Here is a 21417-nt window from a genome sequence, read left to right on the forward strand (position 1 = left end):
TACATCTATTTCTTGACTTTAACTTTGAGCTTGTTACAGATCATTTTTGGCCTCGGGGCTCAGTGCACCATTGGCGGCAAGTGCATGCGCAACTGCGTTAAGGCGAATATGTGAAGAGGTTCTGCAATGGCGAGTGACCCCGCTAATCTGGAGTGTCTTCTCTGGATTGGAGAGGTAATAAGATTGTCAGGCACTAGCTTTAATCAGCTTTTCTTTTTCAGGGCTTGCACAATTTTAAGTTGTCTCCCAAGGAGGAGGAGGAGGTTTTATGTGCTATTGGACGCTCCTTGTCCATGGTCACAAGCAGTGCAGTTTTAAATGATGCATTGCACAGGCTTTTGAAGCCTACATATGACCCTTTGAAAGAACTTGTGAGTTTCGAGACACACCACCACATATCTAACACCAATTACTTTTGTCCTAGTTGATAGCTGATGTTGAGAATCGGCTGAAATTTGTCTCGGCTGAAAGTGCAATGTTGCTGGAGTCCAGTGTTCGAGCTCTGCATAGGTACAGATTTTTTTTAGCTTGATGGAATCTAACTAGCTTTGTCTGCTGTTTTCTAGGCTCGGTACAATTTTCAGTCAATTCCCTGTGCTTAGCTCCTCGTCCGTGATTGGTGAGGAAGTTTTCGTAGGAATTTTATCACAGTTTTGGCCTTTGTTGGAACAAATGTTCTCATCCGCCTTCATGGAGAACAACAGTTTAGCAACTGCAGTATGCAAATGCCTCTCCGAGGCCACAAAGACCGGAGGTAGCGTTAAAAGTGTTCTCGTTCGTTGTATTGATTGCTCTTTTGAAATGCACAGGACAATGCATACTACCGTTGCTGCCAAACATTACAAAATTTTCGAGTGAGAACTTCGTTTCTTTTCAAACCCATGTCTGCTTTCTCAAACTTGGTAAGGGAATTGGTTTTTTTTACTTGATCACTCTTACTCTGGCTGTTTGTAGCTAATACTTTAACGGAAGAACACGGTCATCAGAAAGAGTATGCCCCGTTGTTCGTTGAAGTAGCGGGAGTATTTAGTACTGCGGACTCGGTGGCGGCATTAAGCTCATCCTACGCTTGTGACAACGAGCCTGACGTGGCGGAAGCGTATATGAATTTTATGTCCACTTTTCTTCGCAACTGTCACAAGGCAAGTCTTATCCTTTTCTCGTAGTAAATCACCTGACGCTGATCTGATTTTTGGACAGGGTGTTCTAGCGACTGCAGAATTGCACGTAGAAGCAGCTCTAAATAGAGCAACTATTTGTTGCACGGTGATGCACCGTGGAGCTGCACTGGCAGCCATGTCCTACATCTCATGTACGTCGTGCTCCTTTGTTGTTCTTGCTCAAAACGATTTCCTACTCGCAGGCTTGTTGGAGATGGCGCTGTCATCACTCACGGAGAGCGTAGACTGCCCGTTAACAGCCGCGGTCTTGAAAATATGCACACAATGCGGAGAAAGTATTGTTTCGGGGATGCTGTATGCATTACTTGGACCCTCTGCTATGTCACGGGTAAATTGATCTTCTCACTTTCCTGCAAACACTCCATCTATTTTGTTTTTCCTTCACCAGGTGTACAAAGCGACGACAATACTCCAACAACTGGCAGCTATATGCAACAGTGGGAGCTCCAGAATCGGATGGAGTGCCCTTCAGTGCTGGATAGTCTCCGCCGTAAGATAGCTATCCACATCTCCCAGAGAATCATACTTTTCGTTCCAGATTCAAGCACTTCCGGCCGAGTACTTGAGACATGGTGAAGCGGAGCGCCTGTCTGCGACATGGCTGGAAGCTCTTAGGGCCGCAGCATCAGAGGTGGATGCAGGTAACTCGATCAGACAAAGAGGCGGAAACGGTGGTCGATCCTTGAAGCGTGTTCTTCGTGATTTTGCCGAACAACACAAAACAAACTTAATCTGTGTCTCGTGAATACCACCATGTAAGTCACAGTTTCTTACTTGGATTTGTATCCTAGAATTGATCGTATCTTTTCTCCAGGAATCACGTAATAGCATTACTTTTTCGGAAAGGACTTTTTGCTAGAGCTCGTGTAACATAGAAATACCAAGACAGGGCCGTCAGTCTGGTCCTCCGGAAAATAATAAGCATGGCGATTGATGTTTCATATTCTTCTGCTGTTTAGAAACCGTACAAATAACAGTGTGAATTACTAAAGAAAGGTTAAAACACTTGTTATATCTATTCAAACTGAGTTGTGTTAACATGGGCAGCAAAGGTTAGAACGTCATGACAAACAGCCATGAAAGAAAACGGCTTTCTCACATGTGGAAACAAAAGAATGAAAAACACTTGCTATATCATTCAAATTGAGTTGTGTTAACACGGGCAGTGTATGACAAAGCATTTGATGTTCCCGGAACCCTCTGATTGCTGGACAAAGATTTCTTCATTGAGATCTCCATGCAAGAACATTGTTCCATTATTACACAAACTTCTGGATTTCAATTCTTACATAAAAAATAAATTATTCAAAGTTAATTCTTGAGCATAGTAAAAGTTTTCCAAATTGCTTTTGTTGTAGAAGTGGTGCAGACTCAAGTTACAAAGTTATAAATAAATTCTTGTAGTACACTTTAATATTGTAGTATTGGAAATTTGGATCAACCAACATTAAATTGTGTTATTTATAGATTTGTTTTTCTAGGTGATTAAGCTTGTTCACATTATTATTTGTGAGGAGATTGGAGAAGAGAATACTGTTAAACAAACATCTTGATATATTCTTCACCATCTTTTAGCCTAGAATAAAGAAATTAAAGATGTATACTCCATCATTCTTACAGCTCAAACAGTAACTATATGGTGTTTTATGACTAATCTGGAGAGTTTGTTAATCTTTTTGTACATCAGGATCAACACATATTACATAGTATTTTTCCACACCTAAAGCTCTTTTGGGATAGACTCCATGAAATTTTTTATAATAAATCAAAATTAGTAAAAAAAACTTATTCGCCTTTCTTAATGTCAATACGATGATAATTTTACTATTGTAATTTGTTATTCCCAAAAAATATATGTTTTATCTAAATCATTTTGCAAGATATAGTAAGCATATTTTGAGAACACTTTAATGAGCTGTATTATTTTCTTGAGCAAATTTTATATTCACATGCTTAATAAACAATATAAAACTCACAAGTTCACAAAGGTGGCATGATTTTTTCCCCTCTCCTCCAAGGCTATAGTTGAAAAGCTGAGCTTTCTTGGTGGAAGTGGGCCATTTCCATGGGATCCCAAGGGAGATAGTCTTTGACAAAGACCCTCCTTAGCTTGTTCTGGACATCATTGTGGAAGCTACTTAGGACAAAGTTTAGTTTTTTGCATACCTACCACCCACAGAGTGACAGGCAAACTCAATGAACAAACCAAATGCTTGAGGTGAGCTTTCTGTGTGGACAAGCTGATATCATGCCTAGTTTGTTTACATTATGATTGAATCCTCTGCAATCAGCATGACACTGTACATCTATATGGCTGCAGAGTCTAGGAACAATTCCTTTTCCTACAGGATGTAGCAGTCTCTTAGTCAGAGGTCAAGGGCCACCTGGAAGAAACATAACCTGGCCAGTGAATGAAGTTCTACACTGATCAAAAGTGCTAGTTTTGCACATTCAGTGTCAATGAGTGGGTGTATGTATAGTATTGATTTGAGCACCACACATTAGGACAAATAGCTATGGTGAGATGTAGCACATATAATATTTGAATATATGGATTTTTGGAACTTTAGGGAATAAATAGGGATAAAATAATTTTTAAAGGATCTTTTATTAAACAATTGTATTTTTTTAAATTGGTTTTAAAGGAAGTGTGTTTTATATGATATCAGGGTAGTTAAATTTTAAGTAGCCACTTATCAAGTGGGAATCTTACCCCTAAAATTGAAATCATATATGACTACATACTTTGTCTTATAAGGTATCCACAAATAAAGGTATTTAACATAAGACTGTAGTACAAGTGGATAACTAGTTACTTTACATATAATAATTTATTTATAATGGGAGGATTGATAGATTTAGTGTGAAAGTGGAAGTTTTAATTCATCTTAACTTAATAGGGTTTTTAGTCAATAATCAATGAAGATAATGACATATGTAAAGGGGATGTAAATGTAGTATGTATGATCATGGGATGAGATTTAAATATACTATTACTATAGATTTTTAAAACCTTAGGGGATAAATAAAAATAAAATAACCATTAATATCAAGCAATTGCACCATTTTCAGTTGGTTTAAGGGGAAAGAGATAAAGTACATTATACAAAATTTAAGCTACATCCAAGATATGTTCAAAAGCATTCATTTGTTACTCGAGGTGGTTTAACATATAGCTTTAGATTTTCAATGTTGTTCAGTGTAAGTTCCTGAATTTGAGTTTTCAAATATATTATACTACTCAAATCCAAAGATGCTCAACCTTAAGTATCCACCAAGTACTGTTAAAAAATTTATAAGAGTATCCTCCTAAACCCTTAACTAACTAGAAAAGGGAAAATGAGCCACCTATAACTGCCATAGCTATCACAACCATCCATGGTAGCTACAACTAGAGATCATTATGTCTTCAAAAAATATAATGAATCATATATAGAGTCAAAAGCAACATAATAGCAAGTCTAATATTTAAATGTTGGGATGGATGGGAGTTATGAGTTGGAACAAAAGGAAGATATATCAAAACTGCATATATCAATAATAAATTATATAATACAAACTCATTATTAAAATCTCGTTTTTATGACTTTGACTTGAGTTAAGCTAAATTTGTGAACTTAACTTAATTTTGGTCTACCCCTTTCTAATACAATTCTATATGAGAGTCCATATTAGATAGCTTCTAAATAAAAGTAAGTAGTTTTAATTGAATCAAATCATTATTAAAAACCACTATTGGCAAGATAGAATCAATATATAATGATAGTCTTATTTATTCAATTTTTTATAAAATCAATTTGGTTTAGCCCATATAGATTTTTTTTCTACATTATCATAAAGAATTATATGACCACTATTGCTTACACATAGTGCCATTACCTTCCATATGTTTTTCCAATATATACTATTTGTCCATATAACAATACTTTTATTGTCATATATTACAAGGTTACCATCAGTTTGCAATCTCAACAAACAACCTTCTCCCTTATTATTTGTTTCAGTTTTCCAAATGGTAATTGGACCTTTAAACAAGATAAGTACACAATTTAATTGCATATATAATATATATTCTCCATTTGGTGAGATGAGAAAGTTTCCAGCATATAAGTTAGAAAATGATGAAAAATCATCTATGCTTCTAATACAAACATCCTTCCATGTACAATCAGTTTTAACTATATTTTTTGATATATAAGGATTATAGTGAGAAGTTTGAGTAGTGGGTATAAATTTTAAAGAACTATTTTGAGCTGTATTATAGTTATCATTTTTAAAATTATATAAAATACTAAATGATTCAACAATATATTCAGATATTCCAAAATTTAATATACCATAATCATTTTCTATATGAGAAGTGTATATAGATTCAAATTTCTTCTTTAACATAGAACCATAATAAGGAGCTGCATATTCAGGAAATATACTACAAAGTAATTTGTAATACCGAGGAACATTCTCTATAGCTAAAGGGGTTAATACTATTTTTATTTCATTATGAACATAAATAATAGAACTTCCAGGCATATATGGAGTTAAATCATTAATTGACTCTATTGCAGCTCTTATAGCTCTTAAAATTATATGCTTAGTTGGATCAAAAATTCGATGAGCATTATCCCGTATAATTTCTATTCCAAAAAGTTTTGGAAGAAAGAAAACCAAAATAAAAAATATAAAGAACTTTTGAAACATATTAAAAATGTTGAAAGATATTCTACCTGTGAAGTCTAATCAAATAAATTTATTGTAATAGTTACATCATTTCATAGAACTAAAACTCTTTTTTTTCTATTATATATGTGTGATGTGGGTTTACTGATAAGTGTTACATTATCACAGTTAATCTAGAAAATTATGTCGTTTATATATAACATGTGAAATCATACTTCTCAATTGTGGCAAACCAATATTTTTAGTAGATAATATGTGTCTTCATGTTGCCATAATGCTCACTATAATCAGCTTCATTTATGTAACTTTTAAATTGTGGTCCCAATTCTCTAACACCTAATTTGCCATAATAATATCACCAAATTTGTTATTCTTTGTCACTTGCATCCACTTGGCCTCCATGTAGTATATAGCACAACAGCATACCTATCACCTAAAGCTAGCTCTTTCACCAATGAACATAAAGTTTTTAGCTCTATCACACAAGTTAAGAGTGGTTATTTTATAATTTTATTCTTGTATGATTATGTTTGAGAGCATTAATATTATATTATTTAATACATTACCTCTACATATTTTTATTGAAAGAGGGAAATTTACATTAAGTTAATTTATTTTTAATGTTTACTTCTTAAATATTAAATATTATTAAAAAATTAGATAGGATTGACACTAGTAACAATAGTATCTAAATTTTTATATACAATATTATATTTATATTTATAGAATATATATCTAAGATGTAAAAATTAAAAAATAAATTAACTTAATGTAAATTTTCCTCTTTCAAGAGAAATATGCAGAGGTAATGTATTAAATAATATAATATTAATGCTCTCAAACATAATGAAAATCAATGTCAAAGGAATATAGTTAATTTTAACAAAAAATGGTTAGTGGATAGTATCTCTAGTGAATGTTGCATACTTGATTGGGGGAGGATAAAAAACACTTACTAGCTCCATAAGAAACAAAATATTACAACAATCATCTAAGTTGGGTGGCACTATAAATCAAAGGCATAATCTAAACAAATACATTATTATAAAAGCTTAAAATTTTATGTGTCAACTGAGTCATAGCATTTATCTAGCTGCATACTAAATAAGAATTCGATCAAAACCTCTTGTCCTTTGGTAAGTACTTCTGATGTCAACTTTGTGAGTATGAGTCTAGTATCTGTGTCTCATCCACTTTGATATATCCCATGTTCTCTTAAAATTTCTGATAAATATTATTTAGTATTAATTTTCTTACTTGTGACTAATATAAAATATGGTTAAATTTCTAGAATTTATAAATAACAAACCAATAAAAAGGCTTGATCTCTCTTGGCTCAAATTAAGCTAGATGTTGGAAATTTAGATTTCATGTTAGAAGCCCTAACAGGCAAGTGTTAAATCCCTTAGTAATCACAGTCTTTCACTCACTTGCCCCTCATTGCAATCCTTTTCTTTTTGCAAGCAAGATGATTTAGCACAATTATCACTTAGGATATTGTGCACTAATCATAGCTATCTGGGGCTAGCACATGTGAGGTTATTAAAATTTGGAAGACAAAGGATAGGCAATAATTTTTGAAAAAACATTTAGAGTAATACAAAAAACTTTAATGCATCACCTCCAAAATGAGCAACTATTTGATGGTTTTCTATTTCTTTCTAGATTCTAGTTCAAGAAAATAGTAAACACAGTCTTGGAAACTTAGAGAAGCATTAAGAAACAAAGTTGAGAACTCTTGGTCTTCCTTGTATTATGAAATTCAATTGTGTGATTCTCGCAAGTGATGACAATATTATATTTTCAAATTGTGAGAAGTCCTTGGCAAGAAGACCTTTGACCTTTCATCCTTAGTATAGATTTTTAAATGAGGATGGGTTTATATCCTTCGTATTATATTTTTAAATGAGGGATGGGTTTATAAGGATCTTCATGTCCTTTTCCATATATTATATCCAATTATTTATAGATTTATAATTTTAAAACTTTTATAGCTATTCATCATTATATTATAAACTCTTAAAAGGTAAATTCTCTTTTAAAAGTTTAATACATTTTGGAGACTTCCTTCTCAAGGACCTAGGGCCTTTAACTCCTGATCTTGTGTGTCTTTTCAATATAGGAAGATGCTTGTATAGAAAAGTCATCACTATAAGTTAATCTCACTAATATCTATAAGAATCCAAACTTATAATAAACTATTTTATTTATTTATCTGTCTGGTCTTTATCCAAAAAGAAACTTTTTTGCTATACTAGAAAAATCCCTGAACTCCAGCTGACATATCTAAACATTCTCTTTATACTATAATTAAACTGTGACTTCTTTTATATTGAAATAGATGGAAATCAATGATAATGCTTTTCAACCATCACAAGAAAAAAGTAAATATTCTTTCCCCTTGTGGTGACTTTGGAGTGGTACTATAATGTTGAGAGCTTTGAAGAGTCACTTTCATGGGAAGGGTTTAAGATGGCAGAGTTCATCTTAACCTTGGTTGGCGAGCTTCTATTCAACAAACTTTGCTCGTTGTGCCATTTCAATCCTTGCAAGCATTTAATGAGGAGTGGCTGCTTACAATTTGAGGTCTCAAAAGATATTTTAAACTAGAGATATACATTTCTGCAGACCAACCATGGAATAAGATCTTTCTATCATGGTTAGGCAAGTGATGCATCATGCTCTAAGTGCATATATTAAGTTTCAAAACCTTGAGTGAAGGTTGTCAAGCAAGGGGGATTGCCAGAACTTTTGCTTATCTCTCCCACCCTTAAAACCGGTGATAGAAGCAACACTAAGCACAAGGGCTAAACTAAAACCAATTCAACACTCTCCATCACCTTTTGCTCCATGAGATGTAATGCAGCATTTGGACAGCATCAAGAATGATAAATGCTTTGATTGTAGTGGTTGATTGTTCAAGGGACACCATTTTAGAAGGAGCTCTCTTCAGTGAGGCACTCTTTAAGGAGAGTGCCTCAACTATTTCTTGGATTGCCTTCTCTGCTAACTAGGCACTTTGCATGAGTGACTGGGGATTGTCACTGCAACAAACTCAGCCTAGCATGACACTTCACCAAGAGCTAGATCTTCCTTCAAGCTATTACCAGATATGATGGTGCACGAAGATTCTTTCAAGATGGTTTTTGCACACACCAAGGACTTTACCAATTTAAAGTAATGTTGTTTGGACTAATAAATGCCTTAGATACTCATAAACAAGATTTTCAGACCATATTTTTCCATTTCATTCTTGTCTTCTTCAAGGACATTCTGATGTACAGTTAGACAGAGGAACACTTGGAGCACTTGGACATAGCATTATTGTCTACATTCTTGCTAGAGGTCAAATTGGTGAAATGCTTCTTTGGGTTGGCAGAGGTAGAGTATGTTGGATTTCGACTTTATCCATGCAAATCCTAAGAAATTGGCAGCCATTGTTAATTGGCCCCATCCATAAATGATGAAGCAGTTGCAGTCCATTCTAGAGCTTTACAACTATCTTAGGAAATTCATTGAGCATTATGCCTCAATCACAGCCCTGCTCATGGACATCCTATGCTCACCTACATTCTACTGGGACAACAAAGTGGTTGATTCTTTCTAAGAGTTGAAGGCACACATCAAATCAACACCAATTTTGAAGCTCCTAGGCTTTTTGAGGCCATTTGTGGTCGAAATAAACACTTCAAATCCAAGAGTAAGGGCCAAAAGCTGAAGCCACTGACTTGTGTATGAATAGAAAATGCTTGGCATCATGCATGCTATAAGGAAATGGAGGCACTACTTGAAACTAGCTTTGGTAGGTGGTTGTCCTATGGCCAATGGCCCCAGAGAAGAGGGAGTTGCACCAAGCACTATAAGCCTAGTGGAACCCTAAATAAATGAATATAAAAGTCTTTAGGAGTGTTTCTATTTATAAATATTTTATAATTATGCTAATAAAGGGTTAAATAATAATATTTAAAATTACTTATACACTAAAACGAAATATATTTATAAACAATATATTGTGATATTAAATATATTTTAAATATATATTTTACATTATGATATTACATATATATTTTTACAGAAATTTTCTTCTTAGATATTTTCTCAAAGTTTTAGAAAAATGCAGAGGCAATTTATAAATTATTATAATTGCCATTGCCTTACCAAATAGCATTGCAAAATACTTATTTGATGCTTGTGTTCTATGTATGAACTCATGAACATGAAAATCAAGAATACAACTGAAGAATAACAATAGAACAAGTTCTTTTGACTCTAGATTTATTAATTCTTTAGAATAAAATTCAATAATAGCATGGATTAAACCATGATCCATTGAAAATCACTTAGAAGAGTGAAATAGTGTTATTCTTATTTATTAATTCAATTGATCAAATGAAAGTTTATAGTTATAAATATGTCTCTAATTTATAAACACAAGATTAATATTATTGCATATCACCCATTAGAATAAGTTAGAATGAACTATAAAATTTTAGAAATTTTTTATAAATTATAAATATATTTATAAATTATATATAAAATATTAATCTAAATTAATAGATAGCTAAAATATATAAGTATATTCTAAATATATTCACTACTATCTAAATAAATGTCTAATTCGTATAATGACAAATAATTGAGCCCCTTACCTTAGAGCTAACTTTAAAAATCTTTGCCTTTGTGCAGAAGGAATTGATTTCAGTTATTTGATGACTCTTGCTATTGGCTGTTTCCAGCTAATACTATAACAGAAGAACATGGTCATCAAAAAGAATACACTTTGTTGTTTGTTGAAGTAGTGGGAGTATTTAGTACTATAGACTTGGTGGCTACATTAAGTTCATTTTACACTTGTGAAAACAAGCCTAATGTGGTAGAAGTACATGTGAACTTCATGTCCACTTTCTTTTGTATTTGTAACAAGGCAAGTCTTTTCATTTTTTTGTGGTAAATCACTTAATGCCGATCTAATTTCTAGATAGAGTGTTCTAGCAACTGCAAAATTGCACATAAAAGCACCTGTAAATAGGGTAACTATTTACAACATTATGGATATGCATTGATAGTTGCACTTGTAGTTATGTCTTACATCTTATGTATATCGTGCTCCTTTATTGTACTTGCTTAAAACAATTTCTTACTCATATGTTTATAAAGATAGCTGTAAGTAACTAAAAAGAACAATTTAAGAAATGATTCATGGGGTTCAAATATAAAAGGAAAGAGCCCATGAGTAAAAGTGCACCCTTTTTTTTAGTTAAAGGTTTTGGAATTAAGTGTTTTTAAGTTTGAATAACATTGTAGCGCACCTGAATTTGGAGCCGAACTCCAAGCCCGTTGCGCTATGAAACGAGGGTCCGGTACAATCCCACGAGCACCAGCTCCCCGTATCCAGCACCTGCACGCAAAAATGGTGTCAGACGGAGTCTGGCACAATTTTGGCATACCGGTGGCCTAACGCGAGAAGGAGGGTACTCCACCGACTAGAGCAGCGTGGAGCTTGGGCTTAGACCCAAGCCGGACGCAGAACAAGGAGCGACACAGCCCAGTGGGAGCCAAACTAATGTCTCAGGTGGTCGGACATGCATTCCAACCACTATCCCTACTATACATTTGGAACCCCCCATAGCCCCCCCCCCTTGAGGGACACATGCTTTGGGCTTTCACCCCAAGCCTCCCTTAGTACCAGGAGTTAGTCTCTGGGACAGGTCCGAAACTTACTAAATAGGGAATGTCTTTAAATTGCGAATTTGGACACAGGACGAACACCATGGTATTCAGGCCGATCTCTACATTCCGTAGATATGTCAAATGAGCTAATCTAGACACTTTCCATAAATAGCATTTAGGACCGAAATGAGACCAACACAAAGGGCGTGATAGCGAGGGTGTTTGGCAGACACGGTAAGCTATCATCCGGCGATATTGAGGGACTAGTCTCAATACACGAGGGTTCTTGCCAAGCCAGTGCAAGACAGAGCAAAAGAGAACTAACAAGCCGGGCCAAGTATGCTTGGCTAAATAGACACTTAGGAATTCCTTCCTTATGCTCATCCGGCCAAGTACAGATGCTAAGTCCAGTTTACTAACACTTGGACAAGAGGGGCCAATAAAGGGAACCAGCAGTACCGACCTCCTACCGTCATGGCAGTAAGGAAAGAGTGCCCGTAAAGACTGGTCAACAAGTATCTTTCGATACCCGAAGTCACATTCGCGACACTCTCCCCCCCTTGGGGAAGATCGACATCCTTGTCGATGTATACCCGAGTCTAGCAAACCGTCAAGGAAACAACTCCGAAAGTTAACGGAAAGCACACTATGTGGGAAACACATCGACTTAAATGAGTTATGGAACAACCTCTCCTCTACGTCCAAAAACGTTAACACTCAGACACCCTCCGGCCGTCATCGACAAGGAAATGACTAACAGAGTGAGCCACCCTTGCTGCTCCGAATACCACTCGGCTTACAAAGGAATGATACATCCCTGCCCGCAGGGACATAGGGAGAAGGCCAGAGGCCCAACTGCCCCTGAGCAAGAAATCAACCCTGTCGAGAAGATTTAGACAACTATTATAAACTGGCAAATTAAGTTGTTTACACGACCACGCCCCTTTGCAAAAGTGAGTCATCGAGAGAGAGGCGGGGACTTGTGATCAATCGATAATAGGTATCCCCATGGTTATGGATCGGACCCATGCACCGAAGTGCCAAAGTCAGTCTGCCAAAACTGACCCAAGTACGAACGAACGATAGAAACGACATTTTGATTGATAGAAATATGTTATTTTATTAATTTGTAAGATTTATTACAAGATTTACAAAAGCTAATCTTTATTACGATTCTCATACTCCGTGACAAGCTCACGAGCATGTGTAAAATTACTAAGAGGCTACCAAGTTGATTCACAAGATGGGTAACCTTTCCACTTAACTAGATACTCTCGACATTTGGCACGCTTAAGCCAGCGTGTACCCAAAATAGCTTCTACTTCATATTCAGGTTCACCATCCACAACTTCTGGTGGTGGACGAATCTCCGCTTGATGTGCATCATCCATAGTGTATGGAGCTAAGAGATTGGCATGAAATACATTATGAATACTGGACATCTCCACAGGAAGATCCAACTGATAGGATACATCACCAATGCGTTTTAGCACCCGATAGGGTCTAACATATCTCGGTAACAACTTCCGAGATAAAGATCCCTTAATGTTCAAGTTCCGGGAAGACAGCCACACCTGATCTCCCACTTGATAGGATACATCCCGACGATGCTGATCCTTACCACGTCAATACCTATCCTGAGCCTTGCCCATCACCTCAGTAGCTCTAGACCAACCTTGGCGTAGCTGCTCCGCATAAGTCTCAACGGTTGGGACCAACACTTCGATCATTGGTTTCAGTACAACAATTTGTTGAGGAACCCCACGAGCATTCCCTTGCAGCATCTCCTATGGAGAACAACCTATAGCGCTGTGAAATGTGTTGTTATAACAAATTTCTGCTGTATCCAAATGCTCAACCCAGTCGCGTTGGTCTGCCGCGACATAGTACCGTAGATAATCCTCAACTTGAGCATTCACGCGTTCAGTCTGCCCATCAGTCTGAGGATGATAAGCCATACTAAACTTCAACTTGGTACCGAACAGCTGGAACAGTGTGCCCCAAAACTTCCCCGTAAACCTCGAATCTCTATCCGAGATCATCTCTTCAGGAAGGCCACGAACTCGCACTACTTCATGGAAAAAGAGCTTTGCTGCTTGTTTCGCATTCACTGTTCCTACAGTTGGAATGAAGTGTGCAATCTTCGACAACCGATCCACAACCACCATCAAAGTATCATAACCCTTAGACTTCGGCAAGCAAGTGACGAAATCAAGTGTCACACTCTGAAATGGCTATGCCGGTGCTGGAATGCACTGCAACTTTCCAGCCTGCTTCTCAGTTCTGTGCTTACATTGCTGGCATATAGGGCAGGAACGGACATAATCCGCTACATCACCTTCCATACCAGACCAGAAAAATCCCTTTTTCAATGAAGCCAGAGTCTTTCGCTGTCCACCATGTCCCGCTGCCGGAACATCATGATGTTCCCGCAGAAATAACTGCTGAAGATCCTTAGAGGGAAGATACAATCTTTCTTGCTTATAGAATATAAGCCCATCCCGAACTGAGAAGTGAAGTTTCACATTAGTGCCACTAGCAACTTTTGCTGCTTCGCTACCAGGGCTCTGCTTCAACAACCCCACACGGCATAAGATTGCCTTCGCCAATGGATCACTTCCATACGAAGCCCGAACGTCCTCCAACCAGTCTGAACTGATTGCCAATATTGCCCGGAATTGAGCTTGACGACTTAACGCATCCGGAACAATATTGTCTTTACCAGGTTTATATATGATTTCAATATCATATCTAGCAAGCTTCTCTTGCCAACGAGCCTGCTTCAGCGTAAGCTTAGGCTGCGTAGCAAAGTAGCTTAGTGTGTTACTATCCGTATAAACCTTGGTATGTCCACCCAAGTAGTGTCTCTAGTGTTCCAGGGCCGACACTATAGCAAACATTTCTTTCTCATGCGTTGGCCATCTTCGTTGGGTTTCATCCAATTTCTTGGAATAGAATGCAACGGGACAACCATGTCGCCTTAGCGTAACACCAACCGCTTTGTCACAATCTTGCTGCAACACGGCACCAATAGCATATCCAGACGCATCACAATGCACTTTGAAGGGTTTATCATGATCTGGGATCCTGAGAACAGGAACCGTAGTCAAGATCTCCTTCAACCGTACAAAAGCACGCTGACAAGCTGGTGTCCAATGAAACGGAATACTACTCTTCATCAACTCAGTCAACGGAAGAGCAATTCTTGCAAAATTGCGGACAAACTTGCGATAGTATCCCGCCAAACCAAGAAAGGAACGAACATCTGATACAGTGGTCGGGATTTCCCAGGACTTCACCGCTTCCACTTTCTTTGGATCGACTTCAATCACGCCACCACCAACTATATGTCCGAAAAAGTTTACACGCAATTGACCAAAAGCGCATTTACTTTCCTTAGCATACAGTTTGTGTTCGCACAACTTCTGAAACACTAGCTCCAAGTGTTTCAAATGATCCTCCAACGTTTCACTAAAGACTAAAACATCGTCGATATATAGGACGAAAAATGCATCCAAATAATCTCTGAATATTCTATCCATCATAGTGCTGAACGTTGCCAGAGCATTGCATAACCTGAATGGCATGACAAGGAACTCATAAGATCCGTACCGAGTCTTAAAGGCTGTCTTCTCCACATCTTGATCAGCCACCCGTATCTAATGATACCCGGACCGCAAATCAAGTCGCATAAAATACTTAGCCTTTAAGAGTTGGTCAAACAAGTCATCAATGCGAGGCAAAGGATAACTGATTTTAACCATGATCTTGTTGAGTGCCCGATAGTCAATACACATCCTCATGGTTCCATCCTTTTTCATAACAAAAAGGATTGGTGCTCCATAAGGTGACTTGCTGAGTCAGATATGACCTTTGTCAAGAAGCTCCGTGAGTTGCTTCTTGAGTTCAGCCATCTCCTTGATGTTCAACCGATATGGAGCTTTCGTAGGTGGTTTAGAACCCGGAATAACCTCAATCCGATGATCAACCTCACGGCTAGGTGGTAGCCCTGGTGGCAAATCCTTCGGGAAGATATCCTGATTCTGCGCCAACAACTCCAATATCTTCTTTTGTACAGGATCAACCCCGTCGCCAATTCGAACAGAGTCACCCACACTCTCAGCTTCCATCACTTGAACCCAAAAGGTCCGACATCCCCTCTTAGCTGCTTTTTGAGCGGCCCTCGCAGTTAGGAACTTTCCATCCCAATCCTTTGAGAAACGCTTTTGCAACTGGAAGGACACATCGGGTCGTCCCTCGGACTTCAATGTGATATGACTTTGTCCAGCACCATAAATCCCTTTTATATACTTGTTGAAGAAATCCATACCAAACACCATCTGAAAATCTGGTATCTTCAACACTACCAAGTCCACTCTTTCTTTCCACTTGGATATCTTTATTGGAACATCACTCATAAACTTTCTGGCTACTTGCCCACCTTCCGCAAACCGGAAGTGCATAGGCGACATTTGCTCAGCATTCAATCCTAACAACTTAATCAAGTCTTCGGATATCACGCTGTGCGTAGCTCCCGTGTCAATCATCACTCGGATTCAGTGTCCACGGACAAAGCCTATTAGATACATCAACGGATCAGTGTTTGCATTGACTGCAAGAAAAGCTTGAGGAAAGCAACGAAAGTTACTCATCTCTTCTTCCTCATAGTCTGCATTGACCATCTCGTCAACCCCTTCAGCTTCACCACCACCGTCTTCCCTCATGACATTAACCCGAGACCTTGTCTTATGCTTGTTGGGACATTCCGAGGACCTATGTCCCGACTCTCCACAATGGAAGCAATGACCCACACTACCTGTTCTGCTAGGAGCAGGTTTTGCAGGTTGCTGCTGCTTGTACCCACCAGGAGAAGGAATAGAGGGCCTAGGACTAGAAGAAGCTGCTGGTGGTCTCCAACCACCACCATCTTTGTTAACCGTTGTTTGTGAGCCTCCAGGGCGGAACTTACTTTCCACCCTCTGTTTCCGATCACCTTGTTTATTCCCAGAATTTTTATTCTTATCCGAGTTACCAGCATACGGTTGCTGATATTGTTCCATAAGCGAGTGACTAAAGGCAACTTGCTGCGCCACCTCCTTACACTCCAGGTACGTCTTTGGCTTAAACTTCAGAATCTCATTACGAGAAAGTGAACTCAAACCCTCCAGGAAATAACTCCGAGCATCTTCGTCACTCATATTTGCAATCATAATGCGCTTCTGAGCAAACGCATTAACGTAATGCATGAGATCCCCTCGCTGCTTTAACCGCCGCAGCTCCGCGCGAAGTCTCAGACCAAGATCATCCAGCAAGTATTCCTTACGGATACGAGACCGCATCTTGGTCCAACTTCTAGTCTGCCCTTTTTCAGCACACACCTGGCACCACCAAGTTTTGGCATGATCGGTGAGAAAGGATTGCACACACGCAACTTTCGTACGATCATCTACGTCTGCCGCTATGAAATAGTTTTCCATATCGTAGATCCAGTCTTCCAAAACCTGATAGTCCCGCATGCCTTTGAAGTTGGGTGGTTTCGGGGGCTTGAACTTTGAAACTCGTGCAACCGGGGGTGGCTGTAGAACTTCATCGTCCTCAAAACTTGAAGAAGAGTACGGTTGCTTAGGCTTAGCTGGTTTAGCTGCCTCAGCCTCTTTCTTCCTCTTCTTGTTCTCCTTCTTCAATTTGCGAATCTCCTTTCGCAAATTCTCGATCTTGACTTCCTGAGCCGTTCGCTGCAGCACCGCAGCATCCGGCTCTTCCTCTTTTGACTTAGCCTCTGCCTCTTCCGCAGCATCTCTAGCAGGAGTTTCCTCCTCTCGATTCGCCCATCTAGAGGTTTCAGCGTCATCAGCACGGTTCCGTTTCACCATCCCGCTAGCTGCATGCATGCCTCTATCAGTAACTGAACATGCATACAATGTTCTTACCAAATGGTGCAATCCAACTAATCCTACACAGGTCGCTTCGGATCTACTAGAAAAGTCTCTGCGTATGCAAGTTGAGTTAGAAAATCTGACAAAAGTTGGATAGGAATCGCTGAGACAATTCCTTTGATACCAAATGTAGCGCACCTGAATTTGGAGCCGAACTCCAAGCCCGTTGCGCTACGAAACGAGGGTCTGGTACAATCCCACGAGCACCAGCTCCCCGTATCCAGCACCTGCACGCAAAAATGGTGTCAGAAGGAGTCTAGCACAATTTTGGCATACCGGTGGCCTAACGCGAGAAGGAGGGTACTCCACCAACTAGAGCAGCGTGGAGCTTGGGCTTAGACCCAAGCCGGACGCAGAACAAGGAGCGACACAGCCCAGCGGGAGCCAAACTAATGTCTTAGGTGGTCGGACATGCATTCCAACCACTATCCCTACTATACATTTGGAACCCCCCACAGCCCCCCCCCCTTGAGGGACACACGCTTTGGGCTTTCACCCCAAGCCTCCCTTAGTACCAGGAGTGGACAGGTCCAAAACTTACTAAATAGGGAATGTCCTTAGATTGCGAATTTGGACACGGGACGAACACCATGGTGTTCAGGCCAATCTCTACATTCCGTAGATATACCAAATGAGCTAATCTAGACACTTTCCATAAATAGCATTTAGGACCGAAATGAGACCAACACAAAGGGCGTGATAGCGAGGGTTTTTGGCAGACACGGTAAGCTATCATCCGGTGATATTGAGGGACTAGTCTCAATACGCGAGGGTTCTTGCCAAGCCAGTGCAAGACAAAGCAAAGAGAACTAACAAGCCGGGCCAAGTATGCTTGGCTAAATAGACACTTAGGAATTCCTTCCTTATGCTCATCCGGCCAAGTACAGATGCTAAGTCCAGTTTATTAACACTTGGACAAGAGGGGCCAATAAAGGGAACCAGCAGTACCGACCTCCTGCCGTCATGGCAGTAAGGAAAGAGTGCCCGTAAGGACTGGTCGACAAGTATCTTTCGATACCCGAAGTCACATTCGCGACAAACACTAAGCTAGGTAACTTCCCAAGAAGTCCAAATTTAAGAGCTTACAATGGCATTGTTATCATTCTAGAGGAGCATAAATTGTTGTAGCGCATGTGATTATGGGATGAGATTTGGATATACTATCACTGTGAATCCTTGGAACCTTGGGGGATAAATGGGGATAAAATAGCCACTAAAGGCTCTCTCATCAAGCAATTGCCCCTTTTTCAGTTAGCTTAAGGGGAAAGAAATAGGGTGCGCAACATTTGGTATCAGAGTAAATGGCACAGGTTCGATTCCCATTGATTAGTGGCTACTTAAAAAATATAATATAATATACCCCAATATGGGGTTTTCTCTCATCAATATAATATACCCTTGAGTAAAGTATATTTTTACCCCTAAATTTGAAATCATATGTATTAGGCATCATTGTCATCATAGGATGAGATTTGGATATACTGTCACCATGGATCCTTAGAACCATGGGGAATAAATAGGATTCTCTCTCATCAAGCAATTGCCCTTTTCGCAGTTGGTTTAAGGGGAGAGAGATAGAATGCGCTACAATTGCCCATTAATAGTTATGGTTTTGAAAATATACATATAATGTGGAAAAACATGTTATATGCATTATTTGGACCCTCTACTATGTCACATGTAAATTTACCTTCTCCTTTTTTTACAAAAACTCCAAATGTTTTTGGTGTTTTAATGCACTAGATTAAACTTGCCATTGTACCCTAACACTAATCCTTGTACCAAAGTTAAAGCAAACTATGATATTCTAATCACTTTAGTTATAGTTTTTCATTCTATTCTCCATATCCCCCACTTTAACTTTGGAGTTACTAGATACACAATGCACTAGCTATATTCTAGTTCACAGCTCCTTCATCTCCCCCTCAATGCAAAGTCTATTAACTCTAGGACTTATGACTTTACAATGCTAGAATGGAGTATAATGGTATGGACATTCATTTATGTACTTTCTTGCACAAAAAACTTAATATATCTATCATTTATTGTTCCTTAAATTTCAATGTAATAAAATCATAATTACCAAGTAAGTAGTTTCTCTATGGTTATCTTATGGTGGGTAAAGGGTGAAAACCATATGCATTACATTATTGCTTTAGATATAGAACAAATGGATCTGGATATAGAATAAATATAGTACCAATTAGCATAAGTGTAATTTATATATGATCTCAATTAACAATACTCTTCAAAGTAATGCTTCCAATTTCTTTTTAGTTTTGGATTTTATAAGTGCCTAAACTGATTGAAACACCTATATCTACTCAGAACCAAGCCCTTGGAAACATATGCCAAAAATAACAAAGTAAAACTCAAATTTCAAAGCATTAAACCACTCAATGAAGGAATGAAACCACAAAACTCCTAAACAAACTAAAAGGTGGCTCTGTTTTATATGTTAGTTCTAACATTGGGATGTTAATATTCTAGGATTGTTCTAATGTTGCTCCATGCTCTTGCTTTTTTAAACATAATGTACACAAGACTAACAAACTCTCCAAACTCAAGATAGCATACTCTGGTTCCACACTTGAAACTCTATTGGAAGAAATCCAAACTTCCATTATTTTATTGGTAAGCTTGGTTTTCTTTCATACTTCACTTCCATATGTCAATACAATGACAGCTTCACTGTGATAATATTGTCATTCCAGTTAAATGTAGATCACTATACAAAGCATAGTAAGTATTTGTTGCTAGCAAAACATATTTTTAGATCACTTTGCAGAACAAAGTATTTGTTGAGATTACTTTGTGTTACAACTTCTTTCATATGAAATTTACAAGACTTTATTTAGCTGATCTTCATGTCTGATTCTTGATTAACAAGTAATTGAACACTATTTCTATAGTGTATTTCTCCTCATCTTTATATTCGAGTTTGAGAAATTAAAAAAAAAGTAGAATATTATAAACCAAGTCATTTTGGGTTTAAATGTATATATAAATAAACTTTGCTCCAAAAATATTTAGTAACCAGAAAACAATAAAGATCTAATTCATGGCTGTCTTCCTAAACCCAGGTTTTTAAACAGCGGGAGTGTGGAAGGCCAATAGCGCGTGGCTATTGGCCTTTCGTATTCTTCCCTCCATCGTTAAACCTGGGTCTTAGGTATTGTGATCCTTTTTCCCTCGCTATTTGGGAGCGATAGCTTTGCTCGCGATCGGTGTTGACGCCCGACGAAATCTCGCTGCCGTGGGCCTCCAGCATCCGGTTTTCCAGCTCGCAGCAGCGCCAAAGATGATGGCGCTAGTACCGGCGCACGATCACCTCAAATGGGAGGGGAGCCGGCATTTCACCACGACGCTAGCCGAGATAGGTGCGTTCCTTGATCCATCGCCTCCAGATTCGGGATTACCGCTCGTTTTTTCGTGCCAGGATCGTCGTGCGAGGAGATCAAGTTCAGTGGATGGGTGGAGAAGATCAACAGCAAAGGCTACGTCCAGCCGCGGGTGCTTGTCATCACGGATTTGGCCCTCTACAACTTCCGGGGAGGCTTTTTCACGCAGTGCAAGAGAAGGATCGATATGAGGGTCATCGATTCCATTGTCCGGAGCAAGTATAGCCAGCAGTTCATCCTATGCTGCCCAGAGGTGTGGGGTTTTCATTGCTAGCAAAAGATTGTATGAATCGTTTTCTTTCGTGTCTGTGGCAGGAATATGACTATCATTACTCGAGCTCTCGTGTGTCCGAGATTTGCGATACCCTCGTCGCTGTTTATCGAGTGGTGACTGGAAAAACACTGGCTGTGGATTTAAAGGTGACCGATCACTTGTTTTTGCTCAGCTGTCAAAACGTTGGAATCAGCAGACAAATAAGAACTTATTTCCTTACGTTGCGACAAGGAAAGACTCAAAGACAGGATTGAAGGTACCAGCCTCTGCCTGTTTGT

General features: G+C 38.5%; 2 protein-coding genes across 2 annotated transcripts; both read left to right on the top strand.

Annotated features, from left to right (window-relative positions):
* The first annotated feature begins 126 nt into the window (after positions 1-126).
* Positions 127-2199, top strand: LOC112344678. The gene is made up of 11 exons (XM_024669933.1): positions 127-174; positions 222-371; positions 425-510; positions 567-754; positions 810-902; positions 955-1142; positions 1201-1312; positions 1364-1509; positions 1570-1671; positions 1720-1936; positions 1996-2199. The coding sequence occupies exons 1-10, from the start codon at positions 127-129 to the stop codon at positions 1924-1926; spliced, it is 1320 nt and encodes a 439-aa protein (XP_024525701.1). The 3' UTR covers positions 1927-1936; positions 1996-2199.
* Positions 2200-2220: 21 nt separating this feature from the next.
* Positions 2221-21393, top strand: LOC112344728. Its single transcript, XM_024670052.1, has 4 exons — positions 2221-2233; positions 20677-20844; positions 20904-21118; positions 21181-21393. The coding sequence occupies exons 1-4, from the start codon at positions 2221-2223 to the stop codon at positions 21391-21393; spliced, it is 609 nt and encodes a 202-aa protein (XP_024525820.1).
* Positions 21394-21417: the final 24 nt, after the last annotated feature.

This window comes from Selaginella moellendorffii, unplaced genomic scaffold, assembly GCF_000143415.4.
Source record: "Selaginella moellendorffii unplaced genomic scaffold, v1.0 SELMOscaffold_5, whole genome shotgun sequence".
Classification (NCBI taxonomy): domain Eukaryota; kingdom Viridiplantae; phylum Streptophyta; class Lycopodiopsida; order Selaginellales; family Selaginellaceae; genus Selaginella; species Selaginella moellendorffii.